Here is a 27,282-nt window from a genome sequence, read left to right as displayed (position 1 = left end):
TCTGATGATTCTGCTGGGGGGGGGGGGCATAAGTCCAGGTCTTTTGCATGCTTATTCACCTGATCATGTTTTAGTGTTGTATCCAGAAACAGGCCATTCTGCAGGATTGCACCCTGATGTGAAATCTCTATCACGGCACCTTTTTCTACTTGCATGGCTCTCATTTCCACTTGTATCACTCATTTTTGTGAACAGGCTTCTAAAATAATTTCTTCCAGTATAATCATTGTCTTCTTTTATGCAGTAGTTTCTTCCATTTAAGGCATATTACAGGGGTAGGTAATATGGTGCCCAGAGGCATCGGTGTGTGACTGGTCACCTTTCTTGGAATCCACCAAGGTTCCTACCCCTCCTACCTCTGCCTTGAACTCAGCCTTTTAGGCAGGTTACTTGTACTTTGTGACTAGCCATGCCTCCCATGGCAGTCATTTTGTGGTGGTGCCCAGGACAGTTTATAAAATTGCTAGATGTGCCCATGGGGACAGAAAGGTGCTCCTTCACTAGGTACCCATTATGCCAACCCTTGGCATAATGGGTACCTAGTGGAGGGGCACCTTCTCTCCTGGTGAATGATGGAATGTAGGCAGGAAAGAGCTGAACACAGTCATCATAGCTGTATGTTGTGTTTTCTTGGATGAGTAAATGCAGCGCCACTGTAGTGACTGTGTGTGCCTATTCTGCCTATCACCAAAGCTGTGCAAAAGCAGCTGGAAAAGCGGGGTGTTGAGACAAGCAGCTGGAACAAGGAAGCTTGGTTGACCGCATCCTGAACGTTTGTTTATTTGTGTTTGCATTTCATGAAACGTCAGATGCCTGCTAAATCTATGCTGCTAATAGTGAAACTGCATCTGTGTTTAGTTAGCTTTTTACTATCCAGTTTGCTGAAGGAAAACAGGGGCCAATAGGAATTTCAGAGCCCATTAATATGGGAACTGGGCCTTCTGCCGTACTCACTGGTATGGGTTGAGTATGAGTTGTTGAATTGTGGGTTGTTATGTGTGAACCCTGCACTATGGTTTAACTGTGGGTTGTGAACCCTGGGTTGTTCACAGTTAACTCAACAGCAAACCATGGGTTGTTTGTGATTTACAACCCAGAGTTAAACCATAGTGCAGGTCCCCGCCGCCACCACCCACTTGAGCAGACCTGGGACAACTGTAACAGTTGCATTCTTCTTTCGGCAACCATGCTTACGGAGCCTAAACATTTGGAAAACTTTTTAAAAATGCCTTCCACTTTTTCACTGGATTACGTTTCGTCATGATACATTTTCAGGTATCTACTTGTATTAGTTTTAACATGGCAGTAGTTCAGTCACTTCTATACTCTTTGAGAGGAGAGAACTGATGTAGAGGACCTATAGGTTTTCCTTTTTTATAATGAGAGATTAGTATGATTGGGGGGGGGGTTCTTTAGTAGCTGAATATAGTGAGGCAGGAAGAATTAGTAGGGTTTATTTCAAAGGTGAGGAGAATATGATAATTCCTCTTTTGGCAGTAAGTTCCACAGCAGAGGGCAATGTTTTTGTCATCTATGCTTGTGATGACCCATCCTAATACTTCTGAATCTTGCAGGTAACCCCAAGCCATAGAAGCCCAGACTCTTTTAATATAGACTCAATCTTGATAATGTTTCTTAAATAAATCCAGGAGTTCTAGTGGGCAAAAGTGTGACCAGGTATAAATATACTGTGAGAATGTACCATGATTCTGCTTTATGAAATATGACTCCCGTACACAAAAGCTTGGATACAGATCGCTCTCAGCAGTGGAAGGAGTGCAGGCAAATCTTGCCAGTTCCCCCTGCAACCACTTTCACCATTAGAAATCTGTTCCAGGGAGTCGAGGGTCCCTCTAGAGCAGTGTGAGTTATGGCGCTAGGAGCTGCAGTGGAAGGGGGAATTGGCAAAAGTGCCTTCCCCTTTCTACCAGCAGGAGCCCTCTGCTGGAACAAGTGTCTTCTGTGGGTGGAAGGACCTCTTCAATTCCAACAATGCAAAGTCTGGACAGAACTGAAATTCTTCTATATAGCTACATCATATTGTCACCCTCAATCCTAGAAAATTGATATACTCAATAGTACTTTCTTACTGAGTTGCTAAAATTATAGACCTAATCTACCATTGCAGGGAAGTAGGTGACGGTTCAGTTTTGTCCTCCACTAATTAGAACTAATAAGTTAAAAAGAAGGAAAATGCATTTAAGTAAAACAAAAATTCTAAGAAAATGGTCACCAGAAATAAGCAAACGACGGTCCCAGAGGCAGCAGAATAGTAGTGCCAGCACATTTGCTTACAAACTTTGCCAAGAAACCAGATGCCGTTAGAAAACTGCCGTTGACTTTTTCATCTGCTTTCCATCTGAGGAGCATCCTTGATGCCTAGAGAGAGAGAAGTGATTTGGTAGTAAAATACTTTGTGGTAAATAGTAGCATGTGGTGTTGACTTCAGATTAAAACTTGAAAGGGAAAATTTAGAAATGGCAAAGTACCTGCAGTTGTAAAATATTTTCTGTCCTCACTCTTCAGAACTTATGACTTCAGTTGTTTCTGTGTCAGCTACATTAAGATGAAGTAGCATCTCTTTTATTGAGCATTTTTAATTGTCCAGCTGGGGCAAATACAATGCTCAACTCTTGGAAAGTGTGTCACGTGTGGTCCAGTGTAGAACTAATGCACCCGATCTCTAATTATGGGTAAGAGATTGGAAGTAGGCAACAGTGGAGTAGGCCAGGTGGAGCTATGAAGAAATCATGTCAGACTTTGAAGCTTTGGGAAGGAAACTCAAGAACTTTGGGGCCCAGATAGCTTTCTCATCCATCATTCCAATAGTTAGAAGCAGGATAGAAAGGGGAGGAAAAATACTCCAGCTGAATGACTGGCTACGAAGGTGGTGCTGATGCGAGAAATTTGGATTCTGGGTCCACGGGCTATACTTCCTGGAAAATGGACTGTTGGCAGGGGATGGGCTGCACCTCACAAGGGCTGGGAAGAATGTGTTTGGCAACAGCATGAAGAACTTCATCAGGAGGGCTTTAAACTGAATCCTACAGGGAAGGGAGACGTAAAGTTGGGGGTAACAATGGACGAAGGCTCATGCACCGCAACAGAGAGAACAGCTCTAATAGCACCCAGTAATAGCCTTCAGACACATGTAGGAAGAAAGCCAGACTATGAAGCACATGGTCTTTGATGTCTATTTACTAATCCCCAGAGTATGAGAAACAAACAGAACGAACTTGACCTCTTAATATGGGAGGGGAATTAGGACTTGATAGGTGTAACTGAAACTTGGTGGGAAAATTCCCATGACTGGAATACAGCAATTCCACTTGTTAACTTGTTCAACAAGAAGTGCTTATCAGTGGGGTCTTAAACTGGAGAGAGGTAATGAGCGGGGTACCGCAGGGCTCCGTCCTGGGCCCAGTGCTCAACATTTTTATTAATGACTTGGATGAGGAAGTGCAGGGAATGCTTATCAGATTTGCAGGTGACACAAAATTGGGTGGGGTAGCTAATACCCTGGAAGACAGAATGAAAATTCAAAGTGATTTTGATAGTCTGGAGCGCTGGGCAGAAAACAACAAAATGACATTTAATAGGGATAAATGCCACGTTCTGCACCTAGGAAAAAGAAACCAAATACACAGTTACAAGATGGGGATACTTGGCTCAACAATTCTACAAACAAGAAGGATCTTGGAATTGTTACAGATCACAAGCTGAATATGAGCCAAGAATGTGATGTGGCTGCAAAAAAGGCAAATGCTAGTTTGGGCCGCATTAATAGAAGCATAGCTTCCAAATCCTGGGAAGTACTAGTTCCCCTCTACTCAGCACTAGTAAGCCCTTGAGTACTATGTCCAATTCTGGGCACCACACTTGAAGAAGGATGCAGACAAGCTGGAGAGGGTACAGAGGAGGGCAATGATCAGGGGACTGGAAGCAAAGCCCTATGAGAAGAGACTGAAAGAACTAGGCATGTTTAGCCTTGAGAAGAAAAGACTGAGGGGAGATATGATAGCGCTCTTCAAGTACTTGAAAGGTTGTCACAGAGAGGAAGGCCAGGATCTCTTTTGGATCATCCCAGAGTGCAGGACACAGAATAATGGGCTCAAGTTACAGGAAGCCAGATTCCAGCTGAACATCAGGAAAAACCTCCTGACTGTTAGAGCAATGCGACAATGGAACCAATTATCTAGGGAGGTAGTGGGCTCTCCCACGCTGGAGGTATTCACGACGAGGCTGGACAGCCATCTGTCAGGGATGCTCTGACTTGGATTCCTGCATTGAGCAGGGGGTTGGACTCGATGGTCTTGTAGGCCCCTTCCAACCCCCCTATTCTATGATTCTAACAGGATTGCATGTTCCCTTCCCCTTGCCTATGTAGGTAAGGGCTACCCCTGCACCAATGTTAACCATGGTTAACACAAACCAAAGTTCCCACTGTAACAGATCTGTTTTACAGGCTCTGGTTAAGAAGGAACCTGGCTGTCATTAATCATGGTTGTGTGGGGTGGGTGGGTGGGAGGATGATTCTTGAACAGAGGGGAACTTGTGATCCTGTGGCCCATTCCCAAAACCTTAACCGTGATCAGAGGTTGGGAGCATTATTTCTTCATCTATGCGTTGCTACATCTGGGAGTAAAGGAAGAGATGAGAAAAGACATCTGTACTGTTGCTTATCCTCCAAATACTTCTCTAACCCAGTTAATGTAACAATCACTAACAAGAGAAGCAAACAGAAAGTATTACTGCACAAGCTAGTAACTAAAACTTGGCTTAACCACCTTAACAATGTTTTGCTTCACCACTTGTCAGATAGCTCATTTGTATAGTGGGGGGAAAGTGCCCTGAAGTGTGTAAAAACTGCAGATTTTTCATCCCTACCAAAGCTTGCATTATACAGTTCTCTCATAGAAGTTAGGTTCTCCGTGTCCTATTTTTAGATCAATCTGCTGCCTTACACCAGTGGTTGGTATTTAGTAGAATGTGAGTTTTTGATTTCACTGCAGTTCAGAGAAGGTACAAAAAAAAACAACACTTCTGTTATTCTCCGTGGAAGTGACATAAGATCTCCTCGCCTGTCCCTGAAGCCTTCTAATACACCTAGAAGGCTGGCACGAGAGGCAGGGATTTCTCTTCCTTGTGCTGAGGCTGAGAAAATACAAGAAATAGCGGGAAAAACTGGCTTTTTCTTCCCTTCTCTAAACTACAGTGCAAGGGAGAACCTATGGAGATCCTCCGGGGGACCCTCACCAGAGGTCCAGCAGCCACCTGCCCCTGCCGAATGGATTTGTGCACATTGGGAGCTTAGGCAAATTATCAGGGTGCTGTGCTCACCTCAGTTGCACCACACAAGCACACCATACAATTTGTGCCAGCTTAGAATTTGGTGTCTTGAAATTATCATTTCCGTTTCTTTTCTTCTTTCTTTAAAGTGAGCTTCAAAGATCATCCTGAAACAACATGGGCAATGCCTGGTGAAGTCTAAAAGCCAGAGTGATGCCGGAGTAGGACTTCTGGTGGTCAGGGAAGGGAACTTTGAGAAATAGTTCTTTGTCTCTTCCGCATGGCTAGCAGAAGTTGAATAGACCATGCAACATAAATATGTTCAAATTTGCATCATGTATATGGGACCTAGAATTTGCTTTGTCTTAGCATAGGTTTTAACTTTTTTCATGCAAATGGCACACAGATCTGCCATTGAGTTCATAAAGCATATGTAGGATTAGGCAAAAGAGTTTAGCAAGTGAGACGGAAAATACCATTAAGTTTTAAAGCCACGGTTTGCCACTAAAACGGCTGTGTGACTTCCATCACAGCATTTGTACAAAATAATTAAAAAACATTTTAATGTTTAATCTGGAAGGTGGACACTTTGGGTCTAACCTCTGCTTGTTTTGAATAAGCTAGCAAGAGTGTCTTTATAGGCAAATCTGTTTTCCTGCACGTGGTTACTCAAGATATTCTGCTAGAAAACATTGTAATATTTAATTAAAATGTTAAAATATTTAATTACTTTAACCCATAGGGGATATTATAATATTGTAACTGCAGTTAAGAAAGCAAAAAGTAATTTGTTTTGCAAGTCATGCTGACTTCATTAGCAACAGCATCAGCATTTTGCCCTGTTGTATTATATGAAAACTGATTGACTGCAACATTACTGTAATAGAACAATATAAAAAGTTAATATACATTTTAATATATCAAACTAATGTAATTATTAGAAAAGAAAGCTCTTAAGACATTGAGTTAGCCCTTCCCTACCACCTCCAGCACCAAAAAATGCATTCATTTCTTTCTGAATATTTACTTATTGGTGTTCTTGTCTTGTTTAATATAGAGTAATTGTTGTGATTATGGTGGCATGTGTCCAATCACACATGGTGCTGGATATAAATATTTTGATAAGGTATATAAGGTAGCAAGAAGAATAACAAGTCTAGGCAATATCCCTTTACGGGTGGGAAATTAGACATTTTTTTAATCCCTCTGTAAGAGCAATTTCCCATTTTGAAAATAACTCAGAGTGGGTTGGTCTGTTTGGGATGGTTTCATGCTCTGTGTATGCTGAATTCATTTGTTTTTACCTTGTGATGGTATTGCTATTTTTACCTGTATGCTTTAATTTTCAGGTTTTGTTTGTTTTAAATGAATACATCTTTGCCTTTCAAATTATATCGCTGTGTTAAAGTTTTTTTGATTTTTTTTTTTAGAAGTTTAGGAATTGATTTCAGTTGATACACAGAATTTCCTTAGGAACTTTTTCTTCCCTCTAACAGAAAGAACTATGCAACATGATACTTGATTGTTGTGCTCAACAGAGAACATATGAAAAATTCTTTGGTTTACTGGCTGGGGTGAGTTGCTTTCTTCATAGATGGTGCATGCATGAGCTTCTCTTCCACCATCTAGTAAAGAGGGCTGGTTTGCAAAAGTACTTTCAGCATCAGGTGATGATGTTGCATCTGTGACTGAGCTGTGGTAGATTGAATGCCACAGATACCACTTCATTATACCTCAGACAAAGCTTTTCAGTGGGGTCAGTTCACACATCAGGCACTGAGTCAACAAGAATGTGTGGACTAGCCCACAGTAACAGGAAACGTAAAGCAGGTAGATTGGCACATTCCATTTGAATGCTTTATTGAAATGGTGTAATGTTATAAATCCAGGTAGGATGAGCAGAAGCATTGGTTATCCCAGATATGCAAAGGATGCACTTCCTTTGAGGCTTGGCCGGGAAATCGTATGCTTTAAAAGCCAGCAAGGCTGTGTTGCTTTTTTGTTGAGTCAGACACGTTGCCATCCATGTTTTCAAACCTTACCCTGTTAACCATAGGCTTAAAGCTTATTTGGAATTGCCTACAGAGCTGTAAGCAGCCCATCTTTAGCTAGCTTGGCTGTCTCTAGGGGGTGGTGAGGAATAAACAGCTAGGATTTAAATGGTCACACCCTCATGGGGGTTTATGCCTTCTCCCAACCTCCATCCCAAATCTACCCCAATAGGTTGTGAGACCCTCTGGAATGACAGTCTGCTCCTAGAAGGAAAATAGGCAACCCTGAATGTTGTGCACTTGTTGTATGAACCTCTTTCAATCTTGGCCAATATAAGAGAACACTTTAGACCTTCCAAAAATGCATAGAATTATTGAAGTATCATTGATCACATTAGCTTTTTTCAGCAATGTTTTCCGTAAATATAACTGCGCAATATATTAGTTCTGACAAAATGGTTTCAATGGCAGTCTTTGGTGACAAATTTGAAAGTCCTCTACATGCATTCAGGTTTTATGGAAACAAGTTCTCCTTACATTTGGCAATGCTATTTAGACCTGCCCTATGTTAAAATAAATTGTTAATTTAACCAGATATGGGCTTGGTTCCTAAGGTGTTCTTCTGCTTGCACGAGGTGGGGGCACAATTTCCACCAACTCCCCCTTCCATCTACAGGCCCTGTACCCCCATACCCCACATCATTCCCAAGGATCCTCCAAGTCTTTGGAGCAGGTTTTAGGGTGGGGGGAGTAAGGGGCTGTAGTGGGAAGTGGGAAGGTCCTGTTCTGGGAACAGAATTTAGGATCCAAGCCATTTTCTTCATCGCTATTTCTGTTGAAGCTTGAAGCGTTTTCTCTGAGGAAATAGATATGTACAGTTATAGGCTTGGAACCAGACTTTCCTTCCACTGGCAAGTACATCCCCTGAAGGAGGAGGAAACTTTTTCCAATCCCCCTTGCACCTTCCAAAAACAGTGGAGAACCTCCAGAATAGTGAGGAGGACTGGGGGGGGGGGATCAGGGGAAATTGCCACCACCTCCCTCCCCTTTTCCACCAGTGGGATCCCCTACTGGGTCCCATAGACAGAAGGACCCTATGGGCAGAAGGAAGCTAAGGTCCAACCCAGAATTAACTGACAGTGTGATTACTTGGATCCAAAGATCCCTGTACATGAAAGAGAGCCATTTTGCCCACTTGTATGGGGATCATGGCTTTTCCCCACCCAGTTGCATTTGCTTGTGTCCCCTTAAAAGTCCCACCCCATGCCAGGCAGAAGTGCCTTCCATTTGCACCTAGGAATCTTTGGAACCAAGCCAATATTTGAGAATTATATTGCTGTGTTAAAGATTTTTTTTTATTTTTTAGAAGTTTAGGAATGTTTTACATTCTGCAATGTTTTCATTATTTACGTGTTCAGCTTTAATGAAGTGGCACACTTGATTTTTTAAAATGTTTTTCTTACCTGTGTCCTCCATTTTCAGCGCTTCTGTATGTTGAAAAAAGAATACATGGAATCATTTGAAGCTATTTTCAAAGAGCAATATGATACCATACACCGGTTAGAAACAAACAAGTTGAGGAACGTTGCCAAGATGTTTGCACATCTTTTGTACACAGATTCACTTCCATGGAGCGTAAGTAGAAAAGATTCCTAGCCCTTGCATTATGCATCTGGTTTCTGAAAAGGCAAAATAATCTGGCTGTCCTCACTTTTCTGTTTCGACGTACATAAAATGTATGCAGCATCAGTTAAAATTTATATCATGTATGAGTGCAAGATTAATTTTGTTAATCATATTTGAAGTATACTGCTTCACTAGAAAAATTCAGATAAACTGTTTGGAATCAGGACTTTACATGTAAATGAACTGAAAATGTCAAGGTTTTGTGAAGTCAGCTGCTATGTCACCTGACACTACCATGAATTTGCCACATTTCAGAGAAAAACACTTTGGGGACAACGGGTAAATTGATTGTTTTAAAGGAAAAAATGGATTTTGAGTGTTTGGCATTAACCTACAAACCTTCAATTTGTAGGTCCTTGAATGTATAACCCTAAGTGAAGAAACTACAACATCCTCCAGTAGGATTTTTGTTAAAATATTCTTCCAAGAACTTAGTGAATATATGGGACTTCCTAACCTTAATGCAAGGCTAAAGGATGAGTAAGTAGAAGCTTCATATTGTAAATTAGTCTGGTGGTGCCTTTTTATATGAGCGTTCCTATGTATTGTTAGACTTCACTGTTAACATTGAAGTTCCCAATTAAAATTCAGTTCTGACAGTGTCTTTATTCTTAACATTTGGTTGTGTCCAGGGTTGGTTCTTCTTAGAGTAGACTCATTGAAATTAATGATACTAAAGTTCAGCTATTGGATATAATCCATTGTTATTGCAGTACCATGGGAGTATATCTAATTGTATGAATGCATTTCAGAATATAAGTTATATTTGGAATTGTTCGCTCGCATAAAAATTGTGGGGTTTTGGTATTGCTTTCATATGCATAGGAACATTAGTTCTGAAGCAAAAAAATATACTTTCATTGGCTTGGATCCAGAATTCCCGTGAGCAGGAATCTGCTCATGGGACGCCCCTCCGGCAGAAGCCACAGGAAGCTGATGTTTGCCATTGTCTCCTTTCCCCCGTGCCCCAGGAAAATCTACTCCAAAGGGTTGGGGGAAACTCTCTGAAAGAGCATTGGAGAAGGGGGCATCAGTGAAAATCATCTTCCCTCCCTGCTTCCTCCAGTGGGGACTTCCACTGGATTGCATTTCCTTCTGTGAAAGAAAGAAGCTCTTCCTTTAGTGGAAGAGCAACTCAGAATCCAGTACACTGACCCAGTTCATGGGTTAATTAACCCGTGGGTCTCTGGGATGCACGCCGGCTACCATTTTGAATAGGGGGGCGTGGCTTGTCATGTTGTGCAAACTTGGGCATCGTGAACAACCCATGGTAACCGGCCCACTATTTTCAATGATGTTCTCATCATAGCAGGCACTGGACTGGTTCTCATGAACAAAACGAGCCATCGTGGCTTGTTGTGAGCCACACTGCATGCCAGCAGTCATGATTTGCAAAATCACCGCCTGACTGTCGCTTATCTTGTGGTCTGAATGACAAGCCGTGACCAGGCATTGATTGTGCATATTGCTCCTGGCACACACCACGGCTCACAACAAGCCACCGTGGTTTAAGTGACCACGGCTTGTTGTAATCGTGTGAACTGGGTCATTGGCTGGGTTCACACAACAGGACAAGCCAGAGTATGGGTTGAGTGTGGGTTGTCTTTGAATTGTGAGTAATTGTTGAAATATGGGTTGTTCTGTTGTGTGAACCCGGTCACGCTAACAAACCATGGTTTATTATCCATAAACAACCCACAAGAGAACCCATAGTTGTTGGGTTGTGAACTGTGGGTTGTTTACAGCTACCCAGAGTTCTACGACAGTCCACACTCAACCCATACTTAATCTTAAGTGTGGATTGTCATGTTGTGTGAACCCAGCATTACGTTGTGGCATTCTTTGATGTGTATGAGAAAGGGGGAATGCCTCTTCTGAGGTTACACTTGCCACCTGCAGTTTATATAAGTACTTGTATTAATAATATGTATTTAAATCTGTTTCTTGATTAGTCCATTCGATTTACATTTCTTGGAGATGATGGGTAGGTCTGGGATTGCCTCTCAGTCATCCCATGTTTAAAAAAGGGAATAATACCACTTTGAGGTTAGTCATTTTCTTCAACATTGGTTGTGTTTGAGTCTCATGATATACTTGTTTATCCGAAAACAGACAGGGCAAAATATTATTTTGTATTCCTGTCCTGCACCATTCTAAAGTATAGTAGAATAAAATATGGAAGATGTCTCCTTAAAGCAAACAAGCACAGCTGCACTGTAAATGACCACTGAAACTCTCCATAATACTCCACACATCTGATGAAGTGTTCTGTAGTCCACAAAAGCTTATGCCAGAATAACTTCGTTAGTCTTTAAGGTGCCCCAAGATTCTTTTGCTGCAATAGACGAATGTGGATACCCTCTAGAAATTAACACAGGTGAATACCTAACACAAGCTAAAAGTTCTCCCTCCCTCCCTTCCCAGGTCAGCTTCATCCCAGACTCCAAATACCAACCCAGGAGAGAACCACAAGCCTTGCCAGCCATCATTATTTCAGGCTTGTCTAGATTTCTGGCTTACCCATTTCCATGACCAGACAGTGAATAAGCACTGACACAGCAGGAGCACATCTTTAATTAAATCATCAGCGGATGATGTTTACCACTGATCTTTTGTTAAATAAACAGCAGTGGAAGAGTGTCATAAATTGTGATGAATCTAACAGTCTTGTAGACAGTTGTTGTTGTGCTGGTCTTGGAGAATGTAACACCATTTTTGCTGTTTATTGAGAAGCCATTGTTTATTGGACCATTTACTGGTGTAGAAAGGTGGACGGTTGCAAAATACAGAGAACTTTTGAATAGGCAGTGTAGATAGGTGCCAAAGCGGTGTTTCTTGTATTTTTTATCAGTACTGTCAAGCCCGAATAGTAGGTGCATTTCAGTCTAGCTTCAGATTTTTAAACTCACGTTTGTTTCAGTGCTAGGATGCTTTGGGGAAAACCTGGGGCAATCCAGTGTTGCACAAGCAGGCATCCACTTGTTCAACAGGACTTCCCCATCCTCTCCTCTGCCTGTAGTCTCCCAAATCTGCTCCAGAGGGTCTCCCAACTGTCCAGAGCAGATTTGGAGGTGTGCAGGGTGCTGTGGGGGGGGGACTTGCCCCACCAGATGTTTCCCTCCTGCTGGTGGAACGACACCCTTGGATCCAGCCCCTGGGCTATCTCTGCCAAGTCCAGGACTTTGAATCAAAAAAGATATTCATATAGCAATCCTTACGTTAAAGTAACTATCAATGATTTTAAGATAATCTCAACCCTGTTTCTGTGCAGTATTGGTTTTACATGCGTATGTAGGTACTAGCCTAATAACAAAATGTCTGTTGTCTTTAGACAGAGCTAATGCATTGACTAGCCTGGGATTACTGACTGTAATAAAGAGCAAGCTATTGATTCAATCCATTTCAATCCATTATTTTTTGTACGGAAACTTTTAATGAGAGGGGTAATTAAAAATTATTTTGTAAGCTTGATACAAAAGACAATTAGTCCTTTAGTCCTTAGAGAGCCAATTGTCTTATATCTTTGACAGGTTAATGTATATTTACAATTTTTTCAAGTTCCATAGACTGTATCCATCCAAAACAGCTATGTTTTGAAACAGCTATTGAAGAAAATTAACTTCCTTTCTAGTCTGTCCAATGAAGAATTCTTTAATTCAGTAACTTACAGGTTCTTGCACCTACAGCTGTTGTGTAAATAGAAACTGCCTGGTTTTGGTTTTCTACAGAATTAATGTAGCTTGATAGGGTTTTTAAAACGATGTTTGGCATTTCTAAATCACCTCCGGATCAAAATAATATTTCTATGTGTAGAATCTGAAACAGTCCTGTAGCTTGAAGTATAATCGCTATGTTTGGTTTTTAACAGAACTCTGCAACCATTCTTTGAAGGACTGCTACCTCGGGATAATCCAAGAAACACGAGATTTGCCATAAATTTCTTCACTTCAATTGGTCTTGGAGGACTAACGTAAGGAAACCCATTTTGTTATATATGAAAAACAGTTCTTGGGGTTCTGTCACAAGACCAGCTCAAATGATAGCTGTCCCTGATCTGGCCCATATACATGGTAGGATGAAAACGCCTGCCTGCCTGCCTGCCCTGCCTCCTCCATCCCCATATAATCACACAGGGCATAGCATTCAAATAAGGCCTATCCATAATCCAGCACACATAACCCAGATTGTGAGGTCTGTATCCAAATCAGCAGTGCAGTCTGGGCCTTCATGCGTAAACCCTGTTCAAACATTTCACCTGAAGATGTTCGAAATGTGGAGGGAATGTGTGTGAACAGTCCCCCCTACCATGTGCGTGGGCCAGATCAGGAACAGGGATCAGCCGATCCAGCCCACATGCTACTATCATGTTCTAGCATCTTGACCAGAAATGACGTCTGGGATGGAGCTATGCAGATAGGGACCAACTGGTTCAGTGACTCCCAGTCAGTTTTGTTAGACCAAAAACAAAACACCAGGCTGAAGTTTGGTATACAACTTGAGAGAGGGTAGAACTTTACCTTTCTCAAAAGTAATTAATTTCTTACATTTATTGTCTACCTTGTTAAATATATTTAATTAGAGATGAGTTACGTGAACATCTGAAAAACGCACCCAAAATCATCATGACACAGAAACAAGATGTGGAGTCATCAGATTCGTCGTCTTCAGAATCCGATTCATCTGGTTCAGATGATGATGGCAACAGCAGCGGTGGTACCTCAGGGGCCTCCAGTGGGACTGAATTGTCTTCTGACAGCAAGCACAGCAGTGACTCAGGTATTAAGTTCCTCTTGTAATCCATCTTTTTTATTTACTCTGCATGCCCTGATGCACATGCACTGAGGAAAAATAGTGATTAGTGTTTATTCATGCATTGCTTTCTCTGTGCTTGAAAGCAATTTTAGTTATTTGAAACCTACAGAAATGTTCCAATAATATATTGTCAGCTGAAGACGTAATAGATGGTATGCATAAATCCTTTCAGGAATACCTGAGTAATTTTAGTTGGAGATTTTTATTGTATAAAATGGTTTATTAACCTAGGTAAATACAAATGTCCACAATTTTACCTGAGGCCTGTGTGGTTTGAGTAAATCTCGTGAGTACACCTCTTTGAAGACTGATTGAGCTTCCTTACCTCAGTTGATACATTCTTCACATAGTGGATTGTGAATTTTCACCTGTGGAGTTGCTAGTTTGAAAGTAAATAGGAAACATGGTAGAAAAAAGTAGTCAAAACTAGCTCTTTTCTGATGCTGAAAAACAAAGGCACAATTTTCAGGGGGAGGGAGGGTTGCTTCCAGACAAATGACTCCCCCAGTGTAGAAACGGATGTGGTACAGGTCCCCTATCAAGGACTCGTAACACTAATTTTAATGCATATGATCCTTCCTATGCAACACAAACCTGTGCATGTTTAGTCAGGAGTAAATGCTGTGTCCAGTTGGGCTTACTCCCTAGTAACTGTGTGTTAGGATTGCAGATGTGGGGCACTAGTGTAAGTGATCTCTAGTGTAGCACCAATGGCATATGCTGGAGTGACAGGTTTTCCAGAGAAACCCGTTGCTCCAGCATACGCTATTGGCATTGTGCTAGGGATTGCTTATGCTAGCACTGCATCAGCTGTGTAAGCGGAGCAGCAGCATTGGATACTGTCCACAGTGTAATTGTTTGGAATTGCTAGATTGAGAGACACCTAACCTGAGCCATTCTCTGATACATTCACACAGTCAAGGCATTAAGCACGTGTTGAATTCACCTCTACTTCATATTGTAATCTGTCACCAAACAAACCTTAGCATGGCCATCTACTATGGGTATACAGAAAGGGATGAAGTTCAGAACTATCACCCCACCCCCCCAGAGCATTGCTGGTGTGTAAACAAATTCTTCATTTTCTCTGTCTTTTTTTGTCAGTTAAACATAAAAGATATATGTCTTCCTCTTCTTCTGTACATATGTGATTCCTGGTACAGAAAGTATGAATGGTAGTGTAATTAATATAATTTAATGTAATGCAGTTTATCTTGTATATCATCCTTCTTTGTCCTAGATTCTTTTGTTGGCAGCAATATGCACGCACACACATATACACACACATATACATATACACACACATATGTGTGTGTGTACATTTTCGTGTGCGCATGTATATTTACATATATAGATACATATATAGTAACTTCCATGTTACAGTTAGTTTTTTTGAGTAAGTCATCCTGTTGATTTTTTTCAACTAGTTTTATATGAAATATAATGAACATTAGTGCCTGCTAGTCCAGTCTTGAGCATGTGTGCAGTTAGTCGTGAGAGCAGATGACAGCTCAGCAGGAGCTTCTGAATTTTAAGGAGCATGCTGATTTAAAATAAATTAGATTTATTGGCAATTTTAAGAGTAAATGTCTTCTGATTCACAATATAGAATAGATTACGAATGTGTGAAAAGAGGCCCAGTAAAATTTGTTGTAAATTTGTTTTTTGTTGCCTAGTACTACAAATCTAATAAATCCCTAACACCAGAGCACTAAAGGAAGGCATAACGGAGCAGGGTCAGAGAAGTGGCATTTCAGCAGAGAGCCAGATGGCTTATGCATAGACAGCTGCAACTAGATCGGAACCAGGGAAGTAAATCCTTGGCGACAAATTAACTGAGTCTGCTAGTGTGAGCAGAGCTTTTTATTCCTGAGTTCTGTTTGTTTTTAATTTAATACAGTCTATTCTAATGTTGTGTCCTTTTCCTATTGAGCAAAAAAAGATTCTGTAATGAGGCATTTTGATAGTCTCAGCGTTATGCTCTGTTGTTGCTGCTTTTTGTATACCACAAGCAGAAATGTTGGCAAAACGGTTAAGTGCAGCAGTACTTCTACTGCTTGATGTGGGTGAGTCAGTTTCTATTTATTTGTGACCTTTGGGGCTTGTTGATAGCTGGCATTCAAACTGTACTTATTCATTTTCCCATATTCTTCCATAATGAAGATGTCGCAGTATTTCAGAGGAGGTCTTAAAGTGTTCCCAGTGTGCTTGTGCTTGTTTTTACCTGTCCTGGTTGATGTTATTTAAACAAGTTGGCCTAACTGGCAGAGGTAGCAGTAGTGGATATCATAACTTCAGTTTTGGCAAAGTTCAGACTTCAAGTGTGGTGCAGAACAGCTCAGGGATCTATGTTATAAAACTTTTGATCCATTGTGTCCTGTAAAGGGGAATGTGGGGTTTCATGTTTCAATGGATGGTGAAGGTTGGGTATGTGTCCAATACAACTGGCTAACATTAAGGCAATCTCACATGGATCTCCTTAGAAGTCTCAGTGTCCCCAAACCATATTTTACTCATCCGTTGCCTAATAAATTAAATCAAAATGGCCAGCATATTACATTTGTACTGTAACACGAGCAAGAAAAAAAAACAAAGCTGTTCTGTCTAAAATTAACCTATAGGCCTGTAGCAGAAAGAAATTTGAAAACTTATATTTGGGACGTGAATCTGTTTAGATGTGGAGCATTATACAAATGTTGTACACAAATGAATAAAAGCCTGAAAGGAAAGATGTTGTAAGTGATCATTATATTTTAAACTTCCAGTTACTGAAACCTCTATTCCTTATATCACAACTCAGAATTAAGGCTGCTGTCTTGGGGACCTTATGGGCAGAAACTGTTCCATTTGCTGGTATAGGATAAGAGTTAAGAGCATGAGCAGGGGGGCCCCAGCCCACATCTCAGTTAAGCCATGAACTCTCTGGCAAGTTGCTGTGTCTGTGATATGGGGATAGCAGTACTGGTCTACCTTACAGTGTTGTTGCAAGGATTATAGAAATAATTTGGTTTGGATCCAAATTAAAGTGAGGTTGCTTCTGCTTATGTAAGTGTTTTTTCCTACTCCTTTCCTTCCTGCTGCAGTCCCCCATGACCTCCCCCAAGCCCATCCAAAGTCATTTAGCCTAACCTTGCACCTTAACTCTCAGTTTCAAGGAGTATTCCATTTGTTTGCCACTGAGTACAGATCAGCTGATTCTTTGTTACCTAAAGAGAGTAAGTGCAGTAGGAAGAAGAAAGGTCGGCTTTCAGTGATGTGCTGCATAGTCATCTTTTGTCCCAGCCGTGAATTTATTTAGCATATTATTGCTGATGGTGAACTAATTTTATATAACTTGGCAGCTCATCTTGAAGTGCCATTGCTAGTTGAGAATTCTTAAAATACTACTTACAAAAAGCTCCATGCACATCCATTGGTCTAGGACACATGGAAATGCTCTTGTTGCAGTACAGGAGTGTCTAAGTGCTAACAGCTAGAGCAGAGATGGACAGTATGCATCTCCCAAGGTACGTTTTTATGTGATCTTCAAATTGCTTGTTAGATGCTTGAGAATTCCAGCTGTCATGTTAAATATTTTCCAGAGGGGTAGCCGTGTTAGTCTGTTGCAACAACAACAAAAAGAGTCTTGTGGCATCTTAAAGACTAACAGATGTATTACAGCATAAGGCTTTGTGAACTATATATTATCCTAAGTTATATGTGTATATATACATCAGGGGTGCACCAGCCCCAAGGACCACATGCTATATTGGCTTAGGGATTGGGGGCCATACACATATAAACACATGCATGTGTACACATGCCAGCAACCTGGGGAGGGAGTAGAGAGCTTATCTCCCCCCCCACCCCCAATCCTGTGATCATGCTACCTGTAGCTCTTTCCTCGTAGCCCTCTGCCTAGAAGCACTCTTAGTCTGTTTGGCAATTTTTTCGAAGCTGGAATGAGAGTGGAAGGAATACCTTACTTGCAAGTTAAAGGGAGATGAATTCCTGCAGTTGAACTGCTTTTACTGGCATTTGATCTGGTGAAGCAGTGAAGCCTGTAGGAAGTGATAGCACAAACAGTATTGGTATTACATGTGTGTTTGTTTTTTCTCAGAATGGTTGTCCAAATAGAGCAGTATCTGCCAACCTCTTTTGGAAAGCTTCCAACTAAGGGAAGGAAATGAACATCTCCACAGTCATTCACTCAAGCTCTGTGGCTAGAAAACAACTTGATAACATGGGGTATTGTCAAAGCATCTGTCTGTAGGTTGGATCCAAAGATCTCACTCACTGCATGAGTGGAATGATCTTCAGCTGATCTTTTTCTCCTTTCTGCAACCTTTGCTCTGTCTTCCCCGCCCCCCCCATTTGCTCCAGTGAGTTTGAAGACCCTCGAGAGAGGCTTATGGGAGAAAAATCAGTAGTCCTCACCCTAGCGTGGGATCTTTGGATCCAAGCCAATATAGTTTGACGCATGAATTAAGGAAGGCGAATACCTTAACGTAAAAGCTAAATTCCATGTTTTTGGTCCTTTCAGATGTGAAAAGGAGGAAGTCACAGAAGAAGAAAATAGACAAAGGTACCAAGAGAAACCAAGGAAGTAAAAAGAAACAGCTTGAAAAGAAAAAAGAAAGATGGCAGCCTGAGAAGGAAAATGGTGCTGAGAGAAACTCAGAAAGGAATGCTGACAGAAATTCAAGAGACTCAAATAGTAGAGATGAGGCATCACAGAAACTCTCTTATGAAAAAGCTTATTCCAGTGACAGAAACAGCTACTGGAGTGGAAAGGACAGGTATCAGGAAAGAAATATCCCTTCAGAAAGCAAAACAAGCCATTCTAAAAAGAGAGCAGAAAGAAGACATTCTTTTTCAGATGACGAAGGGAGGGACAGACACCATAGTAAAGATGGTGAACTCCACAGAAGAAGAAAGGGAAGATCAAAGTCTAGAGAGAGATACCATAACTATCCCAGTCCCAATGAGGATGAGGAACACAGCCGATATCCAGATCAGTTTAAAGAGTCAAGAAAAAATGAGGGCAGGCGGAGACAAAGAGGGGATTCCCCACATAGACGCAAATGACTCCTGGAGATTCTGAAATGTTATCTTGTGGTGAGAACTGTATTTTTACAACATATTGAACAATTTTTAAAAAGGACCTTTTATACAGAATACTTGTAAACGTCAGTGGACCTTTTACTGTATTCATTACTCCATCTTTTTATGATCACTGTTAATTATCGAAGCTTTCTGCTTAGCTTCTATATAGAGGTTTTTGAATCCAAGATAATTAAATCCATTTTATTTTGCCAATAAAGCAGGGAACAGATTCATTTTATTGAAATATTAGCGTTTTGCTAACATTTTTCTAAATCTTATTTCTGCTTTTTTAAAGTGCTAGACATTCCTCAGGTTTCATTTGTTAGATGATTTTCAGATTTCAGTACAGATGTTAAAAGGTTTGCTTCAGAAATAACAGATCCCCTGCATATGTGTGAATTCTGAAGCAAAATGGAATTGATGGTAGTTTCTTTTTTTGTTTTTTTATGTGAACTGCAAACTACCTGCTTGGACCTGAAAGCATTATAGAAATCTGTTATGATGTAGTATTTGTCATATCTGATAATCTCCACTTTCCTCTGGGTTTTTTTTTTAAGTTCAGAGCTGGAGGATAAAGGTTTTTTTTCAAAAAAAGCTGATGTGAGTCTTCAGTTTCATCAAAACCTGGAAAAATAAGCATGAACTGCATAAATGGTGTTAATAATTCATTCGTGGGCCAAGCTCTGCTCCCAGTTGAAACCAGTCGCGAATGTATGCCAATACTTTGGTCCATGCAGCTGAAAAATATTTTTCTTCAGTGCTTAAAAATATGCAGCTAAATTGGTGCAAATACCAGAATTTCCTTCTAGTTGGAAGAGTAAAAAAGCTGTTTTAAAAGCATGCTGCATGTTTTGAGTAAGATTGGTTAACTGTCTGACCTTGAGTAAGAACTAAGGTAACTAAAGACTGCTGGTCATTTTATGAAAGTTCATTTTATGATTTGACTGTCACAAAAGAAAGCTCTGGAGGTTAGTTTATTTCTTTTTTTAAAAAGAGATTTATGGCTTAGGAGAAACTTACATGAAGATAGCATGTGTATTTATGCAGTATTGTTTCACTTCTGTTGAGAAGTATTTGTATTTACAATAATGGCAATGAGCTACAGTTGATATTTTAAAATTATTGTCATTCAGGGCCCGATACCTTCAATACTTTATTTATTAACTTTAAGATCACAAACTCCATCTTTCTTTTTTTAATGGATTTTATTAATGGGATTTGAGTGAGTGCTTCAACTGTTGCATCAAAATCAAAAATACCTAAAAGCAGTGGGAAAGCTTTGCTTTGGCAACTAACCATATAAATAGTTGTTTATTGCTCTATAATCTCTTTGAATAATTGTTCTGTTAAATAAACATATGGGTGATCTCCAGAATTACTTTGGCTGAGCAAAACAGAGGATAGATAGGACAAATTGAAGCTACCCTGGAAATATATGACTTTGCAAAGATTGATTTACTTCTGACAAACATAAATGTGAATTCGTACAAAATAATCTCGTCTCCCCAAGTGTAATGCACTTTTGTTCATCACATTTTGGATCATTTCAGATCCTTTCTTTCTAAAGATCCCTTTCTTTCTAGAGATCCCTTTCTTTTTAAAATAAAGCCAGGTATAGCTTTTAAAAAACATGTTGTGAAGAGAGTTCTTGGGAACCAATTTGTTATGTCAACTCTTTCACAGCATTAACTTTTTTTGTGGCTGCATCTGCCTCAAAAGGTGGGTTATTTCTAAGGGGAAAGGCTTTCAGTAAATTGCAACTGCCTTAGGATAGTACCACTTCTCATATTAGACCAAATAGTGGACATTTCACTAGTTACACCATAAAACCCACTATTACTCTCAATGGATAGTGGCTTGGAAGCGTAAAATTGTCTGGTTAACACAAACCAACGGCAGTTATTGATGCCAGTTTAAACATTCGTTCACTATAGTAGATAGGAGGAAATTCGGTGGGACTAAACTGGTTTATATCCAGGTTCTTCATAGTAAGTGGTGTAGCCTATCAGGATATGATGTGCAGATCCAGTGAATGCACTGAAACCTGTCCAGGAAATACTAAATAACACAAACATACCTCAAAAATACTGAAATACTACTTTGTAGCATGTACTTCTGTTACAGGCAATAATAACTCTTAATTCTCCTAATTATATGTCTATAATTCAAAGGCCAATGGGCAGAACAGGCATTTACAGACCAGAACAGTTGTTCACCTGTCTTTATATATGGCAGATTATTATTATTTATTTATACTGTGCCATCAATGCACATGGCACTGTACAGAATAAGAATAAAACAGCAAGGCCCTGTCAGGAGGTGTACATTCTAATAAAATCATGAACTAAAACAAAAAAAAGGGGGAAGGGAAGGGACCAAATGAGCACAAGATACACTATTTTGATTTTTTGTAGTATCTCAATTGTTGGACAAAAGTTCTTTGATTATGTGAATGGATGTCAAACTTAACATGAGCTAGGATGATCAAAATTCTAAACACTTATGCGAATGAAAGCGCCATTGAAAACACCCCACTGTTTTTCCCCGTCTTTGCACGTTTGTGTGTGTGTTTATGTATAATCTGCCAATGGACAATAACACTTCATGTATCTGACACATTGAGCCCTAGTCCATGAAAGCACGTCATAATACATCTGATTGGGTTGGATCTGGAATTCCATGAGCCAACCTCTGTTCACGATATATCCAGCTGGAGGAGGAAGGTGATTTTTTCCTGATTCCCCATTCCCCCTGCACCCCTTGAAAAGCTGCTCCGAAGGGTTGAGGAACACTCCAGGACAGTATAGGATGTGATCCAGGGTGAATTAGTGAAAATCACCTCTCCACTTCAGCAGGATCTCAGCCCCTTCTGTTTGCAGAAGCGATGCTCTGCATCCAACTGTTAGTCTTTACAGTGCCCCAGAGCTCTTTGTTGTTGCTCTAAGAGACTAATGCAACTAACGGAACTAAAATCAATTAGATGTATTCTACGTTGTGCATAATGAATGCCTAACACAGACTAAGATCCGGTATTGGCTACTTTTAGGCACAGCCAAGGTTTTGGACATGCCCAGTAGGATTTTTTTCCTTCTTGAGCCATAGACACACCCATGCCACATCTGTTTTGAAAATAAAAATGGTTTTCCATGTGCCACAGAGGTTGAAGAAACACACTCCTTGGGTGTGCAGAACTAGTAGTACAGTTTTTTTGCATACCAATCACAGTATAACAGGTGTTTCCCATTTCTCTCTGCCTATATTTAGTTTAGGATTTTAAATGGCTTTTACCCTAAATAAATTACAAAGTTAGATATGAGCGAACTTACACAATTTATACAATTTTCCTGATGAGGATAAAAATCCTATCTTCTACTAGCTACTACAAAAAAAGAAAGTGTGCTTTTACAAGTCTTGATAAATAAGTTCAACATCTGAAAATACTAACCCATGCTTTAATCCAGGGGACACCAACCTTTTGGGGCGCATGAGTACATCTGGAATTTTGAGAAGGTGTGGGCACTATCACAGAATGGCAGGTCATGGAATGCCTGCTATGGGATGTCGCCAATCCCAAAATTTACTACTGCAAGCGAGTACTACCACTTTTTTTTCCCATAGAGGCAAACTGGGAAAGGTAAAAGACAAGTCACATACCCAGGCGTCTGAATACCAGCCAGGTGGAGTCTGAGCCCCAAAATGCAAAATGACTTTGAACCCACAGTTTTCTGCTCCAGCAGCCCTATTTCACAGAAGGCAAGGGAATTGATTTTGCCAAATTACTCCTATTCCTCTCAAATTAATGTATTCCACCAAATTTATTTTCCCAAATTAATTGGAAGATTACCGGTCCTCTTTAATTCCAAGTGCACTCATTTCCATTCTGTCATGCCAAGCCACATCTCCACTCTCTCTGCTACCCCATTTACACACACACCCAAGCTCTTTGAGTGAATATTAGCCAGAAAACTGCCCCCACCAGCTCTGTCTCTCTTCCAGCCAACCCACCCAGGGCTGGCCAAAGGCATTTTGCTACCCCCTTCTCCCCAATGATCACCACCCAAACACACATGCATTGCCTTTCTCCAAACATGCACACACTCCTCCAGGATCAGCACTGAAACATACCACAAAATACTCAGGATCGCCCCCCCCAACTCTTTCTGTCTCAGGATTACAACCACACACACACACTCACACTCACACACACACACTATCTCCAAAGGCCAGAATGGGAGTGCCTCCAATCTGGATCCTGGTGTGTGTGGTGGTGAGGGTGGGTATAAGGGATGTTAAGTCTTTGTTCCCTGCAGCCTTCCTGATTTGAACTGAGCCCCCAGCTTCTACATTTTACACTGCAAAAAAAAAAAAAAAGATCACAATGAATGGGACTCTTTTTGCAATACAAAATACAGGTGCTCGGAGCTGATTTCAATTAGAAACACAACAGGGGCCAAAGTGTTAAAGCCCCCTCTACCCACCCACCCATCATGCTAAGGTCCTTAGCACCCATCATGCTAAGGTCCTGGGAGGAAAGCTATGGCACACCTAGACAGCATAGTAAGAAGCAGAGACATCACCTTGCCAACAAAGGTCTGTCTAATCAAAGCTATGGTTTTCCCAGTAGCAACATATGGCTGTGAGAGCTGGACTATTAAGGAACGCTGAGCGCCGAAGATTTGATGCTTTCAAACTGTGGTGCTGGAGAAGACTCTTACGAGTCCCCTGGACTGCACAGAGGTCAAATCAGTCCATCCTAAAGGAAATCAACCCTGACTGCTCATGGGAAGGACAGATACTGAAACTGAAGCTCGAATATTTTGGCCACCTAATGCGAAGAGAAAAGTCACTGGAAAAGACCCTGATGCTGGGAAGGATTGAAGGCAAAAGGAGAAGGGTACGGCAGAGGATGAGATGGCTAGATAGCATCACTGATGCAATGAATATGAACTTGAGCACGCTCCGGGAGAGAGCGGAGGACAGGAAGGCCTGGCGTGCTATGGTCCATTGGGTCACAAAGAGTCGGACACGAGTGAACGACTGAACAACAACACCACTTAGTAAATTTTAGGTACTTTATCACTGTTGTTGTTATATTGTATGGTTTTAAGCTTTATTTTGTGAACCACTCGGCCTCAGTTATTGGTTGGTATAGAGGTGTAATAAATGAATAAAAGTCTACTTGAAATGTGTGCAGCTTTCAGTCTGCCTCTGTTATGTTGACCTGTCTTTGGCAAAGTCAGAATTTTCATTTTTAATGCCTCGAATGCATAGTAGAATATGAATTTTTTTCAGTGCATTCATGCTGGGACTCCTGCTGTTCACTTTGATCCTAATTGTATGTATTTAATAATAAGCATGCTTAGGATTTCAACTTTAGTTTGACTTTTGCAATGTAATGCAATGTGTGCTATTGAACAACTGTGAATTTTTGCCCTGCTTCAGCTGCTGGCTAGTACCCTCCATCCTGCTGTGACCATTGTCGCAACCATGGTAAATTAATGAGAACGTTAGTTGTCTATAGGCATGGGATAATCCTGACCGAGGTTCATGCCACAGTACTGCAGGTGTCTGGGTCCAGATCTTTAAGCACCTGTTTTGCTGCCCTCTCACAAATAATAGCATCTTCAAACTTCCCTCCCCTAAGTGGAACAGAACTCCTGTTCTATTACCTTGTATGTCCAATCCAAACATCTGATGTAGCACGAGCTTCTGCCCTATTAAGAGCACATCTCCACAAAATAAGTTGCAGGTGGTAAAGTATTAGAGTCCTCCCAGTAACCTGGAGTAGAGGACAGGCTGAATTTTTCTAACTGCAAATGGAACTTACGGTGCAATCATTTGATAGTAACGAATTTGTGTTTGTGGTCTGTTTGTGGCTCAGTACAGTTTATTTGATTTCATTTTTCCCCTTTATTTAAGTTGAGATAGATACTAATCTCAAGTGCATTAAAAAAAATCCTTTTGCAAAGTTCACATCCCTCATCAAACCAACTTCCATTATGCCTTTCCTTGACTCAGATTGACTCATCCTGTTTGCCACCAGCAACTTTCTCTGTTTATGTGGGTGACTACAGGAGTCAGCTGTGTTCATTCCTTTGCCAACTGCTGCTAGTGTAAATATACTAACAGGATGTTTGGAAGTGTTTTCGATCTAGTTAATGAGTGCAACCCTGCACTTGATTGTGAACAGCTATTTGGAAGCAAGTCCTGGTCTCAATGAAATTTACTTTCAAGTAAACCTTTAACTGGGATTAAACACTCCCTCACCACCACCACCATTTAGCTTAAGCATTTATCTAGAATAATTACTGACTCTCAGCTATGCCCATGAGTCTCCAGTCTTTTTGGACCCATGGGCACATTTCGGAATTTGAGAAATTGCTGTGGGCACCACCACAAAATGGCTCCCATGGAGGATGTGGCTAGTCACATAATGGCTGCTGTGCAGGCCTGGCTAGTCAGTGGGGAGAGAAAGAGCAACGCTAGAGGCTGGGAGGAAGTGGGAAACAGGAAGGCAACGGGGTAGAGGAAGGGCAAGGCTAGAGACTGAGAGAGGGAGAAACACTGAGCTAAAGTAGTGTAGTGTAGTAGCGAGAGTGACGGACTGGGAGCAGGGAGATCCGGGTTCTAGTCCCCACTCGGCCATGGAAGCTCACTGGGTGACTTTGGGCCAGTCACAGACTCTCAGCCCAACCTACCTCACAGGGTTGTTGTTGTGAGGATACAACAGAGAGGAGGAGGATAATGTAAGCCGCCTTGGGTTCCTTGCAAGAGGAAAATAGGCGGGATATAAATGCAATAATAAATAAATAAATGAGGTAGGGGGATAGAAATAGTGAGGCTAGAAAGGGAGAGAAAGAAGACTACCCTTACATTTTCCAAGGTTTTTATTTAAAACTCAATTTTTGAGGGGGGCAGGGAGTGGAGCACCGCATTGGGGACCACAGATGTAAGCAAAAAACTCTCTTAATAGGGGCCTAAAGGTGTTGAACCTGTAGCTCTGAGATCATAGGCCGAAGTGGCATTTGTTTTTTTGTGTAAATGTGATTGTCACTGTAAAGTACTTTCTGCACTGAATTTCCTTCTGACCTCACTGTTTACAATTCTTCCCTCACTCCCAACCATACTTACTGTACAAACCTAAAACTCTCAATAATACTTCATGCAGGTGATGAAATGGGCTATAGTCCATGAAAGCTAATGCCAGCATAAATTTGTTAGTCTTTAAGATGCCACAAGGCTCTTTAAAGTTATTACTATTTATGTGTTATCAAATATGCATATAATTGACATTCAGTGCAAACAGAGAGAGAGAGAGAAAGTATGTGTCCTCTACTACTTTCATTTATATCTTAAAAGTTAGCATTTGGATATTAGAGAAATTTCATACTTTAAAAATACAGGATTTTGTGTGTTGTTTTTCAGTCCAGAACTGCAGAGAAACAAACATTCCTGAGTGATGTGATATTTATGTTAGTGAGAAGCGCTGTTCGTGCATTGCTGAGAGAAACAAGTGGAGTGGAATACATTTTTCAAGTGATGAAAGCTGCAATCCTCTGCACATTTTCCTGAGAGTCCCATTAAACTCAGTGGAGCTTACTTTTGAGTTGACATGCCTACTATTGCACTGTTGGTGCACTGAGATGCTATCCAAAGTGTGCATTTGTCTCTCAGTGGCTTCCTACTGCCTTAGGGTATTTTTACATGCTGTGTTCAGGAGTAATCTAAGGCTAAAGTTTATTGGAGGTGGATGTACACGTCAAGATGGGACTGAGCCTTCAATGTCCCTGTGGCAGTGTGTGCCACATTCTGTAATCTGCCCCTTTTTTGATTACAAATGTGGTGGAGGTAATGATTGGTTTCAGTATAAAGGGCAGAAAATTATATAACTAGTGGTTACTTCATTCTGTGGGCCTGTATAATCTAAATTGCTCTCAATTTCTCACTATTTATAGAAGATCTTATTTCCATAAATGCAGTGGTTGTCGTTTGGTGCAAACGACGCATACGTACTTACACAAGGCGAAATCCTTGAAGTGAGCTATGTGTTGTGCCCTGGTTGAAACGGCCATTTTCAAGGTCAGCTGCACAGTCATTGTTAATTTATAGAGTCGTTATGGAATTGCATTTCTGAAAGACAAGATTAATGTCTATTTTAACTCTAGCCAGAACTTTCAAAATCACTTTCTCCTGTCTTCGGTGTTTAATTTCTAAAATGAGAGGTGCTACGGCTATGGATGCCATGGAAACATTTTCCCTTGAATCTCAGATAAATGGTGGCTGTTGTGGTTATTTAGAGACTAGAAGAACACGTTCTTCCTATGCACTCGCCTTTACTACTTCTCTAGCTACTGGCCCATGAAGTCTGATGGGTGAGGTAGGGAAGAGTTAGGGTGGCCACTTGAGAGTTGTCAACAAA

General features: G+C 40.9%; 1 protein-coding gene across 5 annotated transcripts in view; it reads left to right on the top strand.

Moving 5' to 3' along the window:
- CWC22 (CWC22 spliceosome associated protein) overlaps positions 1-26,095 on the top strand; it is a 48,487-nt gene extending 22,392 nt beyond the window's left edge. For 3 of the 5 annotated variants that reach the window (XM_084814829.1, XM_084814855.1, XM_084814864.1), the window contains 6 exons: positions 6,786-6,863; positions 8,763-8,915; positions 9,319-9,446; positions 12,835-12,936; positions 13,546-13,742; positions 18,301-20,358. In XM_084814829.1, the coding sequence (XP_084670955.1) occupies positions 6,786-6,863; positions 8,763-8,915; positions 9,319-9,446; positions 12,835-12,936; positions 13,546-13,742; positions 18,301-18,845 (1,203 nt within the window). In that variant the 3' untranslated portion in view covers positions 18,846-20,358. Of the gene's footprint in view, positions 1-6,785; positions 6,864-8,762; positions 8,916-9,318; positions 9,447-12,834; positions 12,937-13,545; positions 13,743-18,300; positions 20,359-23,484 lie in introns of those variants that run through there. The other 2 variants (XM_084814836.1, XM_084814846.1) reach the window with 2 other exon arrangements.
- Positions 26,096-27,282: the final 1,187 nt, after the last annotated feature.

Source organism: Heloderma suspectum, chromosome 1 (assembly GCF_057233095.1).
Source record: "Heloderma suspectum isolate Gila_16-S chromosome 1, 16-S_ref, whole genome shotgun sequence".
Taxonomy (NCBI): domain Eukaryota; kingdom Metazoa; phylum Chordata; class Lepidosauria; order Squamata; family Helodermatidae; genus Heloderma; species Heloderma suspectum.
Note: the sequence above shows the minus strand (reverse complement) of the source record. Positions and strands in the feature narration are given on the sequence as shown.